The sequence below is a fragment of the Pseudopipra pipra genome, chromosome 2 (assembly GCF_036250125.1).
Source record: "Pseudopipra pipra isolate bDixPip1 chromosome 2, bDixPip1.hap1, whole genome shotgun sequence".
Classification (NCBI taxonomy): Eukaryota; Metazoa; Chordata; class Aves; order Passeriformes; family Pipridae; genus Pseudopipra; species Pseudopipra pipra.
The window spans coordinates 44,289,709-44,304,504 of record NC_087550.1 but is presented as its reverse complement, the minus strand read 5'-3'; the positions used below and the strand labels follow the sequence as shown (position 1 = coordinate 44,304,504).

At 42.5% G+C, this 14,796-nt stretch overlaps 1 protein-coding gene and 1 long non-coding RNA gene across 4 annotated transcripts in view; one reads left to right on the top strand and one right to left on the bottom strand.

Annotated features, from left to right (window-relative positions):
- The window catches only part of ZC3H12C (zinc finger CCCH-type containing 12C), a 45,877-nt gene extending 32,586 nt beyond the window's left edge, over nucleotides 1–13,291 (bottom strand). Inside the window, exon 1 of one of the 3 annotated variants that reach the window (XM_064645258.1) lies at nucleotides 12,639–13,291. In XM_064645258.1, the coding sequence (XP_064501328.1) occupies nucleotides 12,639–12,722 (84 nt within the window). In that variant the 5' untranslated portion in view covers nucleotides 12,723–13,291. Of the gene's footprint in view, nucleotides 1–12,134; nucleotides 12,491–12,638 lie in introns of those variants that run through there. The other 2 variants (XM_064645261.1, XM_064645260.1) reach the window with 2 other exon arrangements.
- Nucleotides 11,835–14,796, top strand: part of LOC135409565 (uncharacterized) — an 80,846-nt gene continuing 77,884 nt past the window's right edge. Inside the window, exon 1 of the long non-coding RNA XR_010428263.1 lies at nucleotides 11,835–12,124. This is a non-coding gene — a long non-coding RNA (uncharacterized LOC135409565). The remainder of the gene's footprint in view (nucleotides 12,125–14,796) is intronic.

Sequence of the window (14,796 nt, the reverse complement as noted above, 5' to 3'; positions counted from 1 at the left end):
TCCTGTTCTGGAAGCATCTTCTCAGCTCTTCCCTAAAAGACGTTGGGCTGTCCAAGGTATACAAAGTGTCAGACAGTCCTATTATATCACACTTGTGATAATAGAAAAGTGTTCATATTAAGGTTGAACCAGTACATGAGGCTTCCTTCTGGGAATGATGAACTCACCAAAGACACCTTAGTACAAAGCAGTGTAGCTCTCCTATCAAATCTGTGAAAAGCCGTAAGAGTATCACTAGAAGGTATACATCGCAAAAGGACACGGCAAGTTCTACTTCTTGTGCTAAAACTTCCAAATCCAATAACTAGTTAAACAATTTCCTATCACCATACCCAAAATACAAAGAGCATTTAACTGGTGACCAGTTAAATCTGGTCACCAAAATACAAAGCAAACATAACAGCTCCTTCAAATTTCTGGTCTTGCAAGATGAGTAAGCTATAAAATCCTATTTTTGTGGCTGCCAGGTATTGGACATTTTGTACAGTGCTTGTCAGGTCCCTAATGCCACTTGATTAAACAGCAGGGCAGCACAAAATCCTGAATTGCCTGGAGGTGATGAGCCTGGGGACTCCGTGGCAGAAGGAGATTTCCGAATGGCACACAGCAAGGTGACAGGATGCTGTAGAGAGACACGGACCAGGGTGAACCCCTCGGTTTGGGTGAGGGGTGGGAAAGAGATCATCCGCCCCATACACTGCCCAGTTTGGTGTGAAAAGCATGCATGGAAGGATCAGAAAGACCTGAGGAAGAGTTGGAGCATCTGTGAAATTCAGCCAACATAGGCTGAAGATATAATGGAAGCACTATTAAAAAGGGGAAAAAGTGCCCTCCCCCAAAAGCTCCTAGTTCCAGCCACCTCTTGTTGTTTCAAACACATTGAAAACAAAGCCTTATTTAAAAATAAATTATTTTACGCCAGCATACAAAATGGTCATTCTGTAACTCAAGTAGTATTATTGCAGCAACTAGAAAGACAACTTGTCCCATTAAAGTATTTAATTATCTTTTATTGTAGAACTTTATGCTAAGCCTGCAGTAATAAATGATGCATTTGCAAGAATACATTGCACAAGTTAAAACAATCACGTACCATAGCATTTATAAAATAGAAACGAAGGTTGTGTGCTACAGCATACAACTCACCACTGTGCCATTGCAAAATATCCTCCATTTACTGCTGGACTTGAGAGCTGCAAGGGAGATGCTTATCTTTAAAATTACAAGGTGGAAACACAACAGAAATTCTTTTCCAGTTAGTATGTGAAGAGATGCAAACTATCCTAAGTAGAACACTTGAAAGAAGTTTACCTAGTTTTAAGGAATGGTAAGTGGTTCTCTAGACTGTATCTACACACAGTCACAAAAACAAAGAACCACCACCACTCTACAACTATATAGAAGAGTGAATTAAATGACCAGTAGAAAGTGGTCATTAATTCAGAAAAAGGACTGATATTATGATAAAGATGAGTAATGTTTTGCCTAGAGAATAACTATCCTTTAAAAAAGCCATAATTTAGAATAAGGGTCAATTGTATTTTCAAATGCAGTGTAAATGTTTGTAGAAAAATATGCACTTTCAAATGTATTAAAACGAAGTGGTGGAGAGTTTTTTCACTCTTTGAAACAAGATTGATCTCTCTCTAGTTATCTTTAAAATTTAAAAAAGCAGAGACGCATATTCCAGAAGCGTATCACTTAAAAGAAGGTCAGAATGTCCACAATTTCTAGTGTAATCCCACTAGATCAGCAGTATTGACTGCATGCAAAACTTGTGCAAAACCTGCAACATTTATCACGACGTCCTCTAATGTTTTGAAGAGAAGATTAAACCTCTAAGTTTTATCATAAGTAGTGATTACTTTTTTGCTAACCATGGGTAAAAACAGAGCCAGTGTTTCCTTGTCTGTCGGTAGACAAAGGCAGTGACCATGAGCTGTTCATCATGAGATGACAAGGTGCCCGCCTGCAGCTGCACAATTTGCCTGCATTAGGAGCCCAACAGGCTTGAGCCACACCAGCCAACTACACAAAAAGCATAAAGCAGCATTCTGCAACAGCAAAAACACTGGCGTCACCCTTCAGTACCACCCTGAGAAGTAGCTCCTGAAATGAAATACATTTTCTGAAGCAGACTTTCATTTTGAAAGTAAATAGTTTTGATCTTTTTTTTTTTTTTAACCTAAGAGGATGGTGAAAAAGTCATTGTCTCAGCACCGTAACTTCAGATATTCATTGTAGGCATGGATCCCTATGCTATGCTCCTTCTACAGTATCACAGAATCACTGAGGTTGGAATAGATCTCTGAAGGTCATCTAGTCCAAATCCTCTGCTTCAGCAGGACCACCAAGAGCCAGTTGCCCAGACCCTGTCCAGACAGCATCTGAACATCTCCAAGGATGGAGACTCCACAACCTCTCTGGGCAGCTTGTGCCAGTGCTTGGTCATCCTCACAGTAAAAATGCATTTCCTGATGTTCAGAGTGAACAGTCTATGCCCATTGCTTCTGGTCCTGTCCATGGGCACCACTGAAAAGATCTTGGCTCTATCTGCTTTGCACACACTCTTTGGGTATTTATATACATTGATAAGAAACACATGAGCCTTCTCATCTCCAGGTGGAACAGTCTCAGTTCTCTCAGCCTTTCCTCCTAGGAGAGATGCTCCAGTCTCTTTATCACCTTCCTAGTCCTTTATTAAACTCACTCCAATTTGTCCATGTTTTCTTGTACTGGGGAGCCCGGCACTGGAACATAGCACTCCAGGTTGTCTCACCAGTGCTGAGCAGAGGGGAAGGATCCCTCCCTTGACCTGCTGCACCACTCCTTCTAACATAGCCCGGGACACTGCTGGCCACCTCTGCCACAATGAGACATCAGAGCCTCAAGGATTTTCCCATTTTTAAGTGGATGCTCCAACTCAAGTGTGGTTAAAACCCAGCACAAACTTACAAGCCACTATAACCCCACCTGCACACATATACCGGGGCACACACCCAGACATCATGATCACATAAGTCTGTTTCCAAGGGCAGTAAGTCACGTGGCCAGAAATTCTTGGGTTTTTGGGGGAACAGACACACAAGAATATTGCACCAGATGTGCCAGGGAAACGTTTGCCTTTGCTAGGCACATAAGCAATATGACCATTTCCACAGTTTGTCTGGTTAAGGTTCAGTTTTGCAACTCTGCCTGTATTCATAATGGTAGACCCCTTCACCCCCTATTCTGATACAGCCATATGTAAGACCCACTCCATTTGGTGAAGTCTTTCTTTAGGACCGAGCCCTCAGCTACCATTTTCTGTGCAAAACTCCCCACCTTTTTATCATATTTAAAAATGCAAATATAAGGGAAAAATACAATAGCTGCCACTAGCACCATGAGGTAGGTCTGACAGGGGTTTTTTTTGCTTTCTTTAAAACTCTACTTAATATCTTGTGTTTATTTCTGTCCTTTTTAGGGATGCAAGAGTACAAACCATCTTTAGTTATCAAGAAAATTACTGAAACTAAAAATCCTTAAAAAAAAACCCAACAAGAAACATCCTCCAGTTTTTCAAATTCCAGTCTATAGACACCAAAGGGCTTATCCTGTTTTACACAAACTGCCAAGGTAACCCAAGGAAATTCAACCTGCAGTTTGGATACTTTAATGCTGGGCCTTCCAGCTCTACCAGGAAGTATTCACAGGTTTGCAAGCCAGGAAGCACTGAAACCCCCTCCCATGCACTAAGATGGAACACCAGGGGAGTGAGGAATGCGCTGCCCATTTCCGTATCAAATGGAGGAGCAGTGCTTATTTTAAGATTAGAACTAGACCCACTCTGTTTAACTTATTTTTTAATTTTATTATTTATTAATTGAAGCAGACACTGAGACACAAAGTATACTGGGGGGGAAAAAAAAAGAAAAAAAGAATTTCCAGCAATACGTACGTGTTAGATTTGATCTTCTCCCACTTCCAGAAAGAGTCACGCTGTCTGGATGCTTTCTGAGCATGAAAATTTGAACTGTCTAATTAACTTTCCCTGTGACAATACTGGGCAGCCAAACAATGCCTACAATTGCACATAGCGTACACCATCATGCTTAGCAAAGTACTTTTATTCAAATTTGTTCTGTCAGAAGAAAATCCTCTAACAAAACTAACATGTTTATGTGAAAAAAAAAGTATTCTCTTCATTTAAATACAAGTTTAAGAGACTTAGCTAGTCAACCTAACATCTTTTATCTGTGCCACAGACTATTATTAAGAGTCTGAAAAGCTCGTCAGAGGAAAATAGGCCTCTCAAACTGTCTAGAGACATGGCCAGGTTGTGTTTCAGGCCATGCTGCTGGCAACAGAGCTCCGTAATCTCCAGGGTTCCTGGACAGAGTTCAAGGTGTTAGTTGGACTCTGTGTTGCCCTAAATGGCTTCACAGTGTTATGCTTATTTGAGAGACAATTCCTGTGCCTGTACCACACGGCTGCAGTTGTCCTTTTGGACTGGAGCCTTCTGTGAGATAGCTGCCAGCAGTGGATTTTCTGCAAGACTTTCAACCTTGCCATTTACTCTCTACCGGGATGAAAGACTCGGAGAACATGTTAAGATTCAATTTTTACCCGCATTTAGTAAGTTAAGAATCTGGGGAGACAGATCATGCAGCTTGTCAAGACCTACTTAGTACATAATTGTTTCTTACTTTCTGGGGAAGCTTTTAATAGACCTGACAAGTAGCAACAATAGCCAGATCTTATACAAAGTGAGTTACTGTAGCTGCAAATACAAGTTCAAAAAGAAATAGAAAGCAAACACCTACACAGAAGTCTATGTTACTTCCTGTCATTTAAGTATAGCTTTTCTTCAGATTTACTGTATCCCTGAACTCAGGAGAGACCACCAGAAAGTCCCTTGAGCTATATACACCAGGCTTTGAAATCCTGAATTTTTACACATTAATAAAATGGATTGCTCACTTCTGTTTAATAACCTAATCCATCAGAAAGAGATGAACCATATTAGTGATTTCACATGATTTTTCTAGGTCTTCACAGTTTCAGAGTCATTTCACTCTGAGCTCAGAAGTCTGCAACTTTTAAAGTAGAAATTAATATTGCAGACCAAATTTCCTTCCATTTAGTTGGAAAGCCAGCTAGATTTTAGACCTGTGAACTCATGCACAGACTTCTTCATTAAGGCTAATACTTTGAGCCCTTTTGGGCCCCCAGAACTTACACTTTGCTTTTCAGAGTCCCATCTCGTCATGAAGTTAGGTCTGATAACAACAGATGCAAATGGGAATACTTAATTCAGAACTGATGATGCTATTAACATTCGGTATTAAATAATGTAGTTTTGAAGGGATCTCTGGAGGCCAGCTAGTCCAACAAGCCCCCACTTAACACAGGGTCAACTACAGTAGGTTGCTCCGTGTTTTTTCCAAGTCAACTTCTGAGTATCTCCTAGACTGGAGACTCCACAGTCTCCCCAAACACCTGCCCCAACATTTAATATTTATTTAATATTTATCCTCATGGTGACATTTTTCTTAATCTCCAGCCAGAATTTTTTTGCTCTAACTTGCAGTTGCTGTCTCTCTCCCTTTTGCTACATGCCTCCAGAGTACTTTGTCTTCTCCATACCCTGGAGACAGCTGAAGACAGCAATAAGATCCCCCCTAGTCTTCTTTTAAATAAGGCTGAACAAATTCAGCTCTCCCAGTGCCTCTCCTTATACACAGGGTACTTCAGCACCCTAATCATCCTGGTAGCCGGCCACTAGACTTGCCCAGTAAATCAGTGTCTTCTCCTGTCCTTCAGAGACCAAAACTGGACACAGTGCTCCAAATGCTCCAAATGCAAACTCATCAGGGCCACAAAGAGGTAAATGATCACTCTGCTTGACACGATGCTAATACAGCCTATTTGGCCTTATTACCTATTTCTGCAACATCATCTTGCACTTATCAAGGGATGAGGCTTTACTTTCCACAAAAGGATTCCATGTCAGCAGATGAACTAAACCCTATTTACAATGCCCACTGGAGGCATCTGTTTTCAGTCTGCCTGCTACAAACATTTTCTCATCAGAGCTCCCACAGGCTCTGATGAGTATATCCAAGCTGCAGATGAACAAATCAAACTGCTCACAGAAGTAGGCAGCAAGAAAGATCAGCCTTTAAGATGATGATGCTTGTTTCACACTAATGAGTTCACTTATCTGAGGTCTCTCTTGCAACAGCTGTATATATCAAAAGGGAGCTGATTTGTAACATACTAGCATCCAAAATTTAGCAAGATGTCCCGTGTGAACTACAGATTGCTACCACAGCCTCACAAAACTTTGGAGCTGCCAGTTTTATGAGACAAATCAGATGGAAGACCATCACCAAATAGTGAACAAAACCTTATGGAGAGGCCACGCACGGTACCAACACAGTTATACTTATCAAAGCCAAAGGACAATTATTCTCAGTCTTGAAAAAGATTGGCTGCATAATTCCACAATGCAAATGCACGCTAAATCTTTGTGAGATCTGTAGTTTAGTTTCTCCTAATTTATTAGGCAAGGGTGGTTTTCACTTATAAGTGACAGCCAATTCAGTAAACAGAGCAAAGAGCTCATAAGAAAGAAAGTCACGATTTTGAATGAGTCCTGGCAGTAAAGTCAAACTCCAGCAAGTAGGCACTACCTAAATAAACACATTTATGAGCCATGCTGTCTTTCGCTGGAATCAGATGAAAGTCATATCAATGTACACATGATACCAGATGTTATTTTCTTCCACACAACAGCTACAGTAAAAAGTTACTAAAAGACAAGTGAACAAGTGGCTGGGGAAACAGCAGTTGAAGCAGAAAACTCTGACTTTAATCTTTCATCAGTAAGCATGGGCTATAGCTCAACAACAACTTCAAGAAAGCCAGACTGTAATCCCAACAGTGACAGTTCCAGAAACTCTAATGAGTCCAATTCACAGCTTGGCAAGAGCAGCAAAAGTCCAGTTGGCAGCCCAGCAAGAATGGCAGCACAAATCCCAGAAGCAGCTGCTACAGAGACTTGTGAACCCAGGTGCACAGCCCTGGGCATTTGTACATCACAGCCCTTCTCTAGCCAGAACAAACCATTTCCAGAGGTGTATCTGGCATTACAAATAGCTTGTATTGGAATTACTGCTGAAGAAAAATCATCTGAGGTTTTCAAATGAGTTGAAAGTTTTAAGGTGGAGAGGCCTTAGGGGATGTTGCTGCAAACTATGATGCTCCAGGACTCTCCACTAAGATAAAGTGCATATCTCCATGGAAGTGTTTATGGCACTTTTTATAAGAGAACCGTTTCTCATCAAGAATGAGGCCATGCATTGAATCTAGAAAGATCAGATAAATCAGCGACTCAAAGATTAGCTATACAGATGACAAAGGATTGAAGAGGCCTGTTCAGAGTCAGGGCACCAACTATAATGGCAACTGGTAAAGCACAGAGATGAAGAATTACATACCACCTACTTACATTAACAGTTTAAAGAACAAAAGGAGACTAGGGAAGTAGCTTCTGTTAAAGGAAAGTAGCTTCTGCTTAAGGAAATGCAATCTGTCCCTTTTCCAGGCAATCTCTGCCAAACCACCAAATTTCATTAATCCTAAAATGAAAGGTCTAAGTCATAGCAAAAGAGAAATTTTCAGTTCATCACAAAACTTCAAAGTTTGATGGGACTGATTCATTGATTTCACAACTTAACACATTAGTTTTTACAGCTCATAAGGGAGTATGGCTCACACAAACAGTCATTTAGGAATTATCCTGTGAGTTTTTACCTATTAGCAAAAGGCTCAAGGATTTTACTATTTAAGATGCTTCCCAGCCTCTGAGCTTTACCTACCTGTAGCAGAGTGCTTTTCAAGTATTTGCAATAACCTATGTCACATTTACTGAACAACTCCAGCTTCACTGATTCTCCAGTCCCTGGCACTCCTCTGCAACTTTCAACCACCTCCCAAGACATTCCTTTCATACCAAAAGAAATTACTGTATTTCTTTCATTGGGAGGATTAATAACGTCCATTAAACGTTCCTGCACTCCAAACCATTGAACGTCTTGCTTTGCCTCTCCCTCCTCTCTCCCCACTCTTTTCTCAAAATATCAGTTTCCTATAAAGTAAAATCCTCCCTCCTGAATAAAGCTTACATTTCTTCACTATCCACCCACAAAAACCCTATAATTTTAAGATGGAATACATTTTAAATAGTCTGTATAATCCTGCGGAAATTTTATGCAAAGGACATCTTTATCCTGAAAGAATTTAGAACCAAATCATTTTGGTCTAAAACAGAAATATTGGGAGCTACATTTGTTAGCACATATGAAATTGCTACATTCAAAGGACAGCAGATCCTGGGATGGTCTAGCATTCTATTTTTTATTTATCTACCCATTCACACACAAACATATAAATATATAAACAGACATCTACCCTCCCAGGGAGGAGGATGATGTATGTCCAATTTTAAAGTGTTACACTGGTATCATGAATCAAGCAAATACAACCTTAAAATGGCCAAGCCGACAGAAGAGGTAGTCTGGCACATGCTGTGAGGTAAGCCTGGAAGAATGATGAATCTCACAGTTGCAGAGGATGAGCTTCGTTACTCCCCAGGGCAAACTTTGAAAACGCCTTGTCTGGACCTTTCCAGTCAGGACAGCTGAAGTACAAGTCTTAAAATTAAGGTACGCTTTCAAAACACTCTCACTCTGCAGCTATGACTCAAGAATGAATAGAGCTTGAGTTTACCAAAAACCTAAAATAATTCCTTAACTGGGTAATATATCCTTGCAGAATGCAAAAGTCAGTGTCAAATGTCAACCCCAGCACTTTGTGCTAAGCAAAACACAATTTGGATTTTTGGTAGCACAAGCCCAGCCTTTTACACAAGAAATGTGATCTAACCTGAAGTAATCAGTCCTGATAGGTAAAAGAGAAATGCCTAGTTCATCTAAGCAGAAAGCCCCAAGGTTATGAAATCCTCCGTCACTTTCTGCTCATCACTAAACAACTTGGTAATGGACATGCCTTTTGACAGAGCCTCAAGCTGTTACACAAAAACATTTAAAGATGCAGAGCTTTACAGTGAAAAATCTCCTCTAACTCTGGAGATCTGCCTATTCTACAAGGCATATAGAGGAAAAAATACAGATAGTGAGAAAAAAATAATGAATTAAAAAAGAAGAAAAAAGGGAGATGGGGAGGGCATGGAGAAGAGATAAGAGCAGGTGAAATGCCTCATAACTCTACCAGGAAGGCAATTATGAGCAGATTACAATTGATTTTCTATCTATTTGCTAACTGAAATAACTGCAGTTTGAGACCATGAGGTAAAAATAATGACTGCTGCTTGTTACACCATCTCACCTCTGTTCTTATTATATTCTACGTTTAACATATAATTTAGTAATTAAGATGAAGTGTCAATTCTTTCAAGCATAAAAATATGGGCTTGTACGATTAATGGGTTTCTTGCTTCAAACATATGGCAGAAGTAGTATATTTATTGTAAATATTTAGCAAGCTTGGAGACATGAGGCATTTTAAACATAACTATATATAATAAGAGATATAAAGAATCACTACACAACAACTTCAGTCTGAGGACAGAAACATTTCAGTCTCTTCAAAGAAACAACTCACTGCAGTCTTGGTACAACATCTGTTTCTCACAGTACCTCAGATACAGTTTTCAGCACCACAAGTCAAAAAAACAGAGTGTAATCACCTTGATCACTAATAAGGCCGCCATCTAGATGCCATAGCAACAAACACTACGGAAATGAGTGAACGATGAAATATCTCTCAAATAAAATAAAAAAACTCTTATCCATGACTACCTACCCATGTGTGGGACACTGCTTCATAGAACGGCAAAAGCAGCAGAATAATATTTACAGAAGAGGAAAAGGAGAAGTTTTACATCACACATTTTCTATCCTTCCTCTTAGTTACTATAACCCTCGCTCCCACTTTCTTACTACTGTTACTCTCTATGAAGCACTTCACTTTTTAAGAATTATTTAAAATACAGACTATGAAGAAATTGATGATTGCAAGCTAAGGCTAGAAAATCCAGATTATGATCTGTTTTAATTAAAAAATAAAGTGCAACCAAGGAAAAAACTATGCAGACAGAAAGTTTTTAAGGCAGACTTTTTTTTTTTTTGATTACTGGTTCTAAATAGAAGTTGTGGATCTGATGCAGAAAATACCAAACAAGATTTCATGACTTCTGTAATGCAAGAAGTCGAACTAAGTCACAAATCTCCTTTCTACTGAATGGAGATGCTTAGCCTTAGCCATTTCTGAGTACAACAAAAACTGACCTGAGCCAAACAAGTTCCTCATTTCACTTCACACTGAATTGCTTTTTTTCCAGCTTTTTTAAAGAGTATTTTCAACTGCATGTTGGATGTATAAGATCTCACAGAATAAAACCTCATAAGGTTTTCAATTTACCTATGTAAAATTGAACAGTAAAGAGGTTTAATCAAATATCAAACTGAATCTCCAATCTTTCCAAGTCTTACTGACTGCAAGACTAGTTTTCTTCAAAAATATGAACAGCTCTGGAACACCAATAATGCTTTTAAAAGTTCATACAACCCAGAGAAGCAGGCAGTGAAATCACTCCAGAGGAGTGTTGCTCAACTCAGCAGTCAGACTGAAATGCACAATCTACACAGATGAGTCAAGTCTGGATAATCCCTTTACGCTCTGTCAGGTTGGGAGTATGGGGCTGTTTTTAAATGGCATACTTTCAATAAATTCCACTTCTCTGCATTTACATTATTAGACGACATTTTTTAAAATGTGTTGTGATTTGCAGATATGTAAAAATATTGCTAGTGGAGTTCTGTCTATCAGGACCTCATAAATAATGACTGCATTTTTAAAAAGACTGCAAATGGTAATGTTAATTATAACACCACCGAGTGACTGCTGCCCTATGGAAGTCCAGTGTAGTAATAAAGGTGTAATAACCATGGCAAGGTTTGTAGACAGATGAAATACCTAGATATGTTTCAACTACCCCCATCTGGAAAAGATAAAAAGAAAGGAACTTTTTGAGTTCTCAAGACTAAACAGTCTAATTAATAAAAAAGAAGGGGGAGCAGGGAGAGAGAAAACAGAAAAATTTCCCCCTACTTCCTTAAAATTGTTGCAAATGTTTTAAACTGACATAACAAATTCTCTTTAAAATAAAAACATGCTTGAATTCATATCTATTCATGACAGATTACACTTTGGAGCATCACCAGATAGAAAATTTATTTCACTAAAATATATCTAATACAGTCTTGGAAGAAGTCTTATTTTCAACTAGCTGGCATGCTATATGGGCAAATGGTTCGTGGTAAGGAGACAGTGGAAGAGGAAATACCCTGCCAGTTTGAAAACCCAGACATACTTGAATGGTTTATTTTCCTTCTAGATCAAAAGACTATACTACTGCTATCTTAAGTATGTCGTTAATTGCATAACCCTAAGAGCCGCAATTATGAACTATGACTCTGCTTTGCAAACACAGATCAAGAGGACAAGACACAGTAAACAAGACATTTCAATACATCTGTTGTTCAAGAAGCGTGGTTTACTGTTCAGCAGGATGGGTTTACTTAACCCAACTTTCGGCAACACCATCGCCTAAGGGCTATTTGGCCCTGTCAGAGCTACCAAACCAGAACCTGGCACGGGAGTGTCAGACAGGGCCAGGTCCGACTGCAGAAGGTGCTGCAAAGCACAGCCCAGCGGAGTTTCCTCCCCCGGGGGCATTATAAAATAACGTCACCGCTCCACAAATACAACCCTACATGCCCGGCGTTACTCAGACATGCCTGCAGGATTACGTCCAAAACACACAGGTGACTGAAAATTAATTTTTAAGAGAAATTAAAACTTAAAAGCCACAGCCAGATCTGAGAATGGTGAAGCCAACACTTATTACGGTTCTACTAGATAGAGCAAGCCAACTTATGCAGCCGGTTCTCTCACTCAAAGCGCAGGGAATAAACCTACACTTTCTCACAGAGTTATTAAAAGAAAACCCAGAAAACCAACGCCAAAAGTTAGAAGCAGGGGGACGGCAGGGAAGGTAAGAGTACCTGAAATAACTTTTAATTTCTTCTCAGGCTCCCGGTGCCCGCGGGTCTCCGGGACGGCGCAGCCCGGCGGCCGGGCCGGGCCGGGCCGGCGCTGGGGAAGGGGCACGGCCGCCCCGCCAGCTCGGCCCGCGGCTCCACCGGAGTCGGCAGCGACCAGGTCGGGGAGAACTTCCCGGAGGGACGGGGCCTGCCGAGGCGCGGGGCGATCCCGCCGGCCCCCCGGGGCACAGGGCTGGGGCTGTCTCCTCCCTCCCCGGGAAGCACCGCCGCGCCGCGGCCTCCGCCGCCGGGGCGACCTCCGCCGGGCGACCTCAGGGAGGCGCCGGGGGCAGGGCCGGAGCCGCGGCCCCGTGCGGACACACGCGCCGGCCCGGCCCCAGCGGTGGGCGGCGCCGGGGCGGGGGCGCGGAGCGGGGCGGCCGCGGCCCGGCGCTCCCCCTGCCGCCATCGCCGGGGCCCGCCCGCGGCCGCCGAGCTCTCGAGCCCCCGCGGGCTGCCACCCACCTGCAGCCCGCTGGCAGCCGCCACCGCGGGCGGGAGGAGCGGCCGCAAGGTCGCCTTCACCTCGCCCGCCGCCGCCGCCCGCATCCCCGCCGTACTGCGGGAGGCGCTGCACGGGGCCCCGCTGGCCGCCGCCGGGCCGCCCCTCCCTGCTGCCCGCCGGGCAGAGCCGGGGCGGGCGGGAGCACCTGCTGCCGGGGCACCGCGAAACCCGGCTGGGGAACTGCCCGGCCCGGCCCGGCCTCCGCAGCGGCCGCGGGGGGTGGGCAGCCGAGGGACACGGCTCCCTCGCAACGCCGTGGATTCCTTCCGGGAATTCCCGAAGGCCGCCGTGGTGACCCCGTCCCAGAACACCGCAACGTTACCGGCTCGGGCCAGCGGGGAGGGCCGGGGCGGCGCGGCCTGGGCAGCTGGTCCTCCAGCCCGGCAAAGGTCCTGCCGCCATCGGAGAACACCTCCGGGTGCTCAGGGACGCTCACTGTGCGGGTACCCCTGTGCCCCCCTGCCCCGGCTTTGCAGCTGGAGAAAGGGCTGTCGGAGAGCTTTTTGGCAGGGATACTCAACTTCGTCTATGGCAGAGTTGGTAGAGACCTTAATTTCCGTCCCGTGTTGTAATTACGAGATGTTTCCTCCCATCCCGCAGTTACTTTTATGCAGATGAAGCAATCTACCTCTCACCATCCCACCCTGCCTTCTGTGCTCCTGCCGAGGCGGCTTAGCGCCAGGAGCTGAAGATATGAATGAAAGTCTGGTGTGATTACGGCTTGTAGCTGACGGAGCGTATCTTATACAAGATAAGACATACAGCTATTGCTACTCACAGGCTACAAATGTGAATATATATAACTATTACCCACTCCCGTTCTACTATTGGAGTTTATAAAAATTTCTTCTGGTACCCTGTGGAAAATGGGCTAGATTTTTTAAATTCTACATCCAATTTACACAAATCCTACACAGAGGGGCCACTTAGCAGTGGTTATTTTTCCAATAAAATGTGATAGATTTGCCTGGACAAAATACTGTGGAGCCACAGGGCTACATTGCTTTCCTATATATGTTTCCATAAATCCTCCCTCTTAGAGCTGATACAGTCTGTAGAGTGATGGCGTGATTTTGTTCATTTGACTCATTCATTACAAAGTGTGTTGAATTTTTCAGTGTATCTCATCCCCATCCTAGGTATGAGTTTGGAGGGTTCAGTTCTCAGTGCAAGAGGCCACTTCTCTCCCCTGTTTAGTTACATAAGTGTGCAGAAGGAATTTGAGGCCTCTACTTAACAAAAAAAAAAATGAAGTGCTTGTTCCCTCAGTCCCACATGCTGGTGCTGTTTCAAGCCAGAGTGGTGTCCAAATGTGACTATGAATATTAATTTAATAGAGGAAATTGGTGAAAGCAAGACTGAAGAATTTGACACTTGCAGTGCTGCTTTGCTGCTTATTATGGAAGCCTTTGTCAGTGACTGAGGAACATATGAGTCAGTTAAAAGCACTGCAGTGCTGGAGAAAATTATTCTCAATTATCAGAATAAGAAAGAACAGAATAATATGGAATTGATTTTGAAACTACTTAAAGTCACAAGAGTTTCACATTATCTTTTTTCTTGTTATACTATGGTTCCTGATAAGTTTGTGTAAAACATCTTTTTGACCTTATTTGTTTTGAAAAGATTGTGATTCTGTAATCCTACAGTATCTTAAAACATGCCACCCATAAACATGAGTTACGTCTGCTCAAATGTGAGGTTTACTCAAAATGAAGTGAGATGCTTGATGTCATTGCACTGCTCATTGGTAAGACCTTATTTCTTCCCCATTGTCTTAGGAAGCAACATACTTCGCAATTAAAGTAGACACTTGTGAGTCAGAATCCAGAATTTTTCTGTTCCGTGACCACAAAACAGAAATACACCAGTGGTACCTTGGAAGGAGGGGTTGTAAGTGTTAAAAGACTTTCTCAGGGTAGGACAGGAGAGGCTGGGGATTCATATTCCTCCAGAACTTCCCACATCTCTCTCTTCCTTCCCCATAGTATGTCCCCAGTCACTCCCACATCACTGTTCTTCAGGTTTTGATGAAGCTCAGAATTTCCATAGCTTCTTTGGGACTTTCACAAGTTTCATAACACTTTCCTAGTCATCTAATGGAAGAAAAAGTTGTTG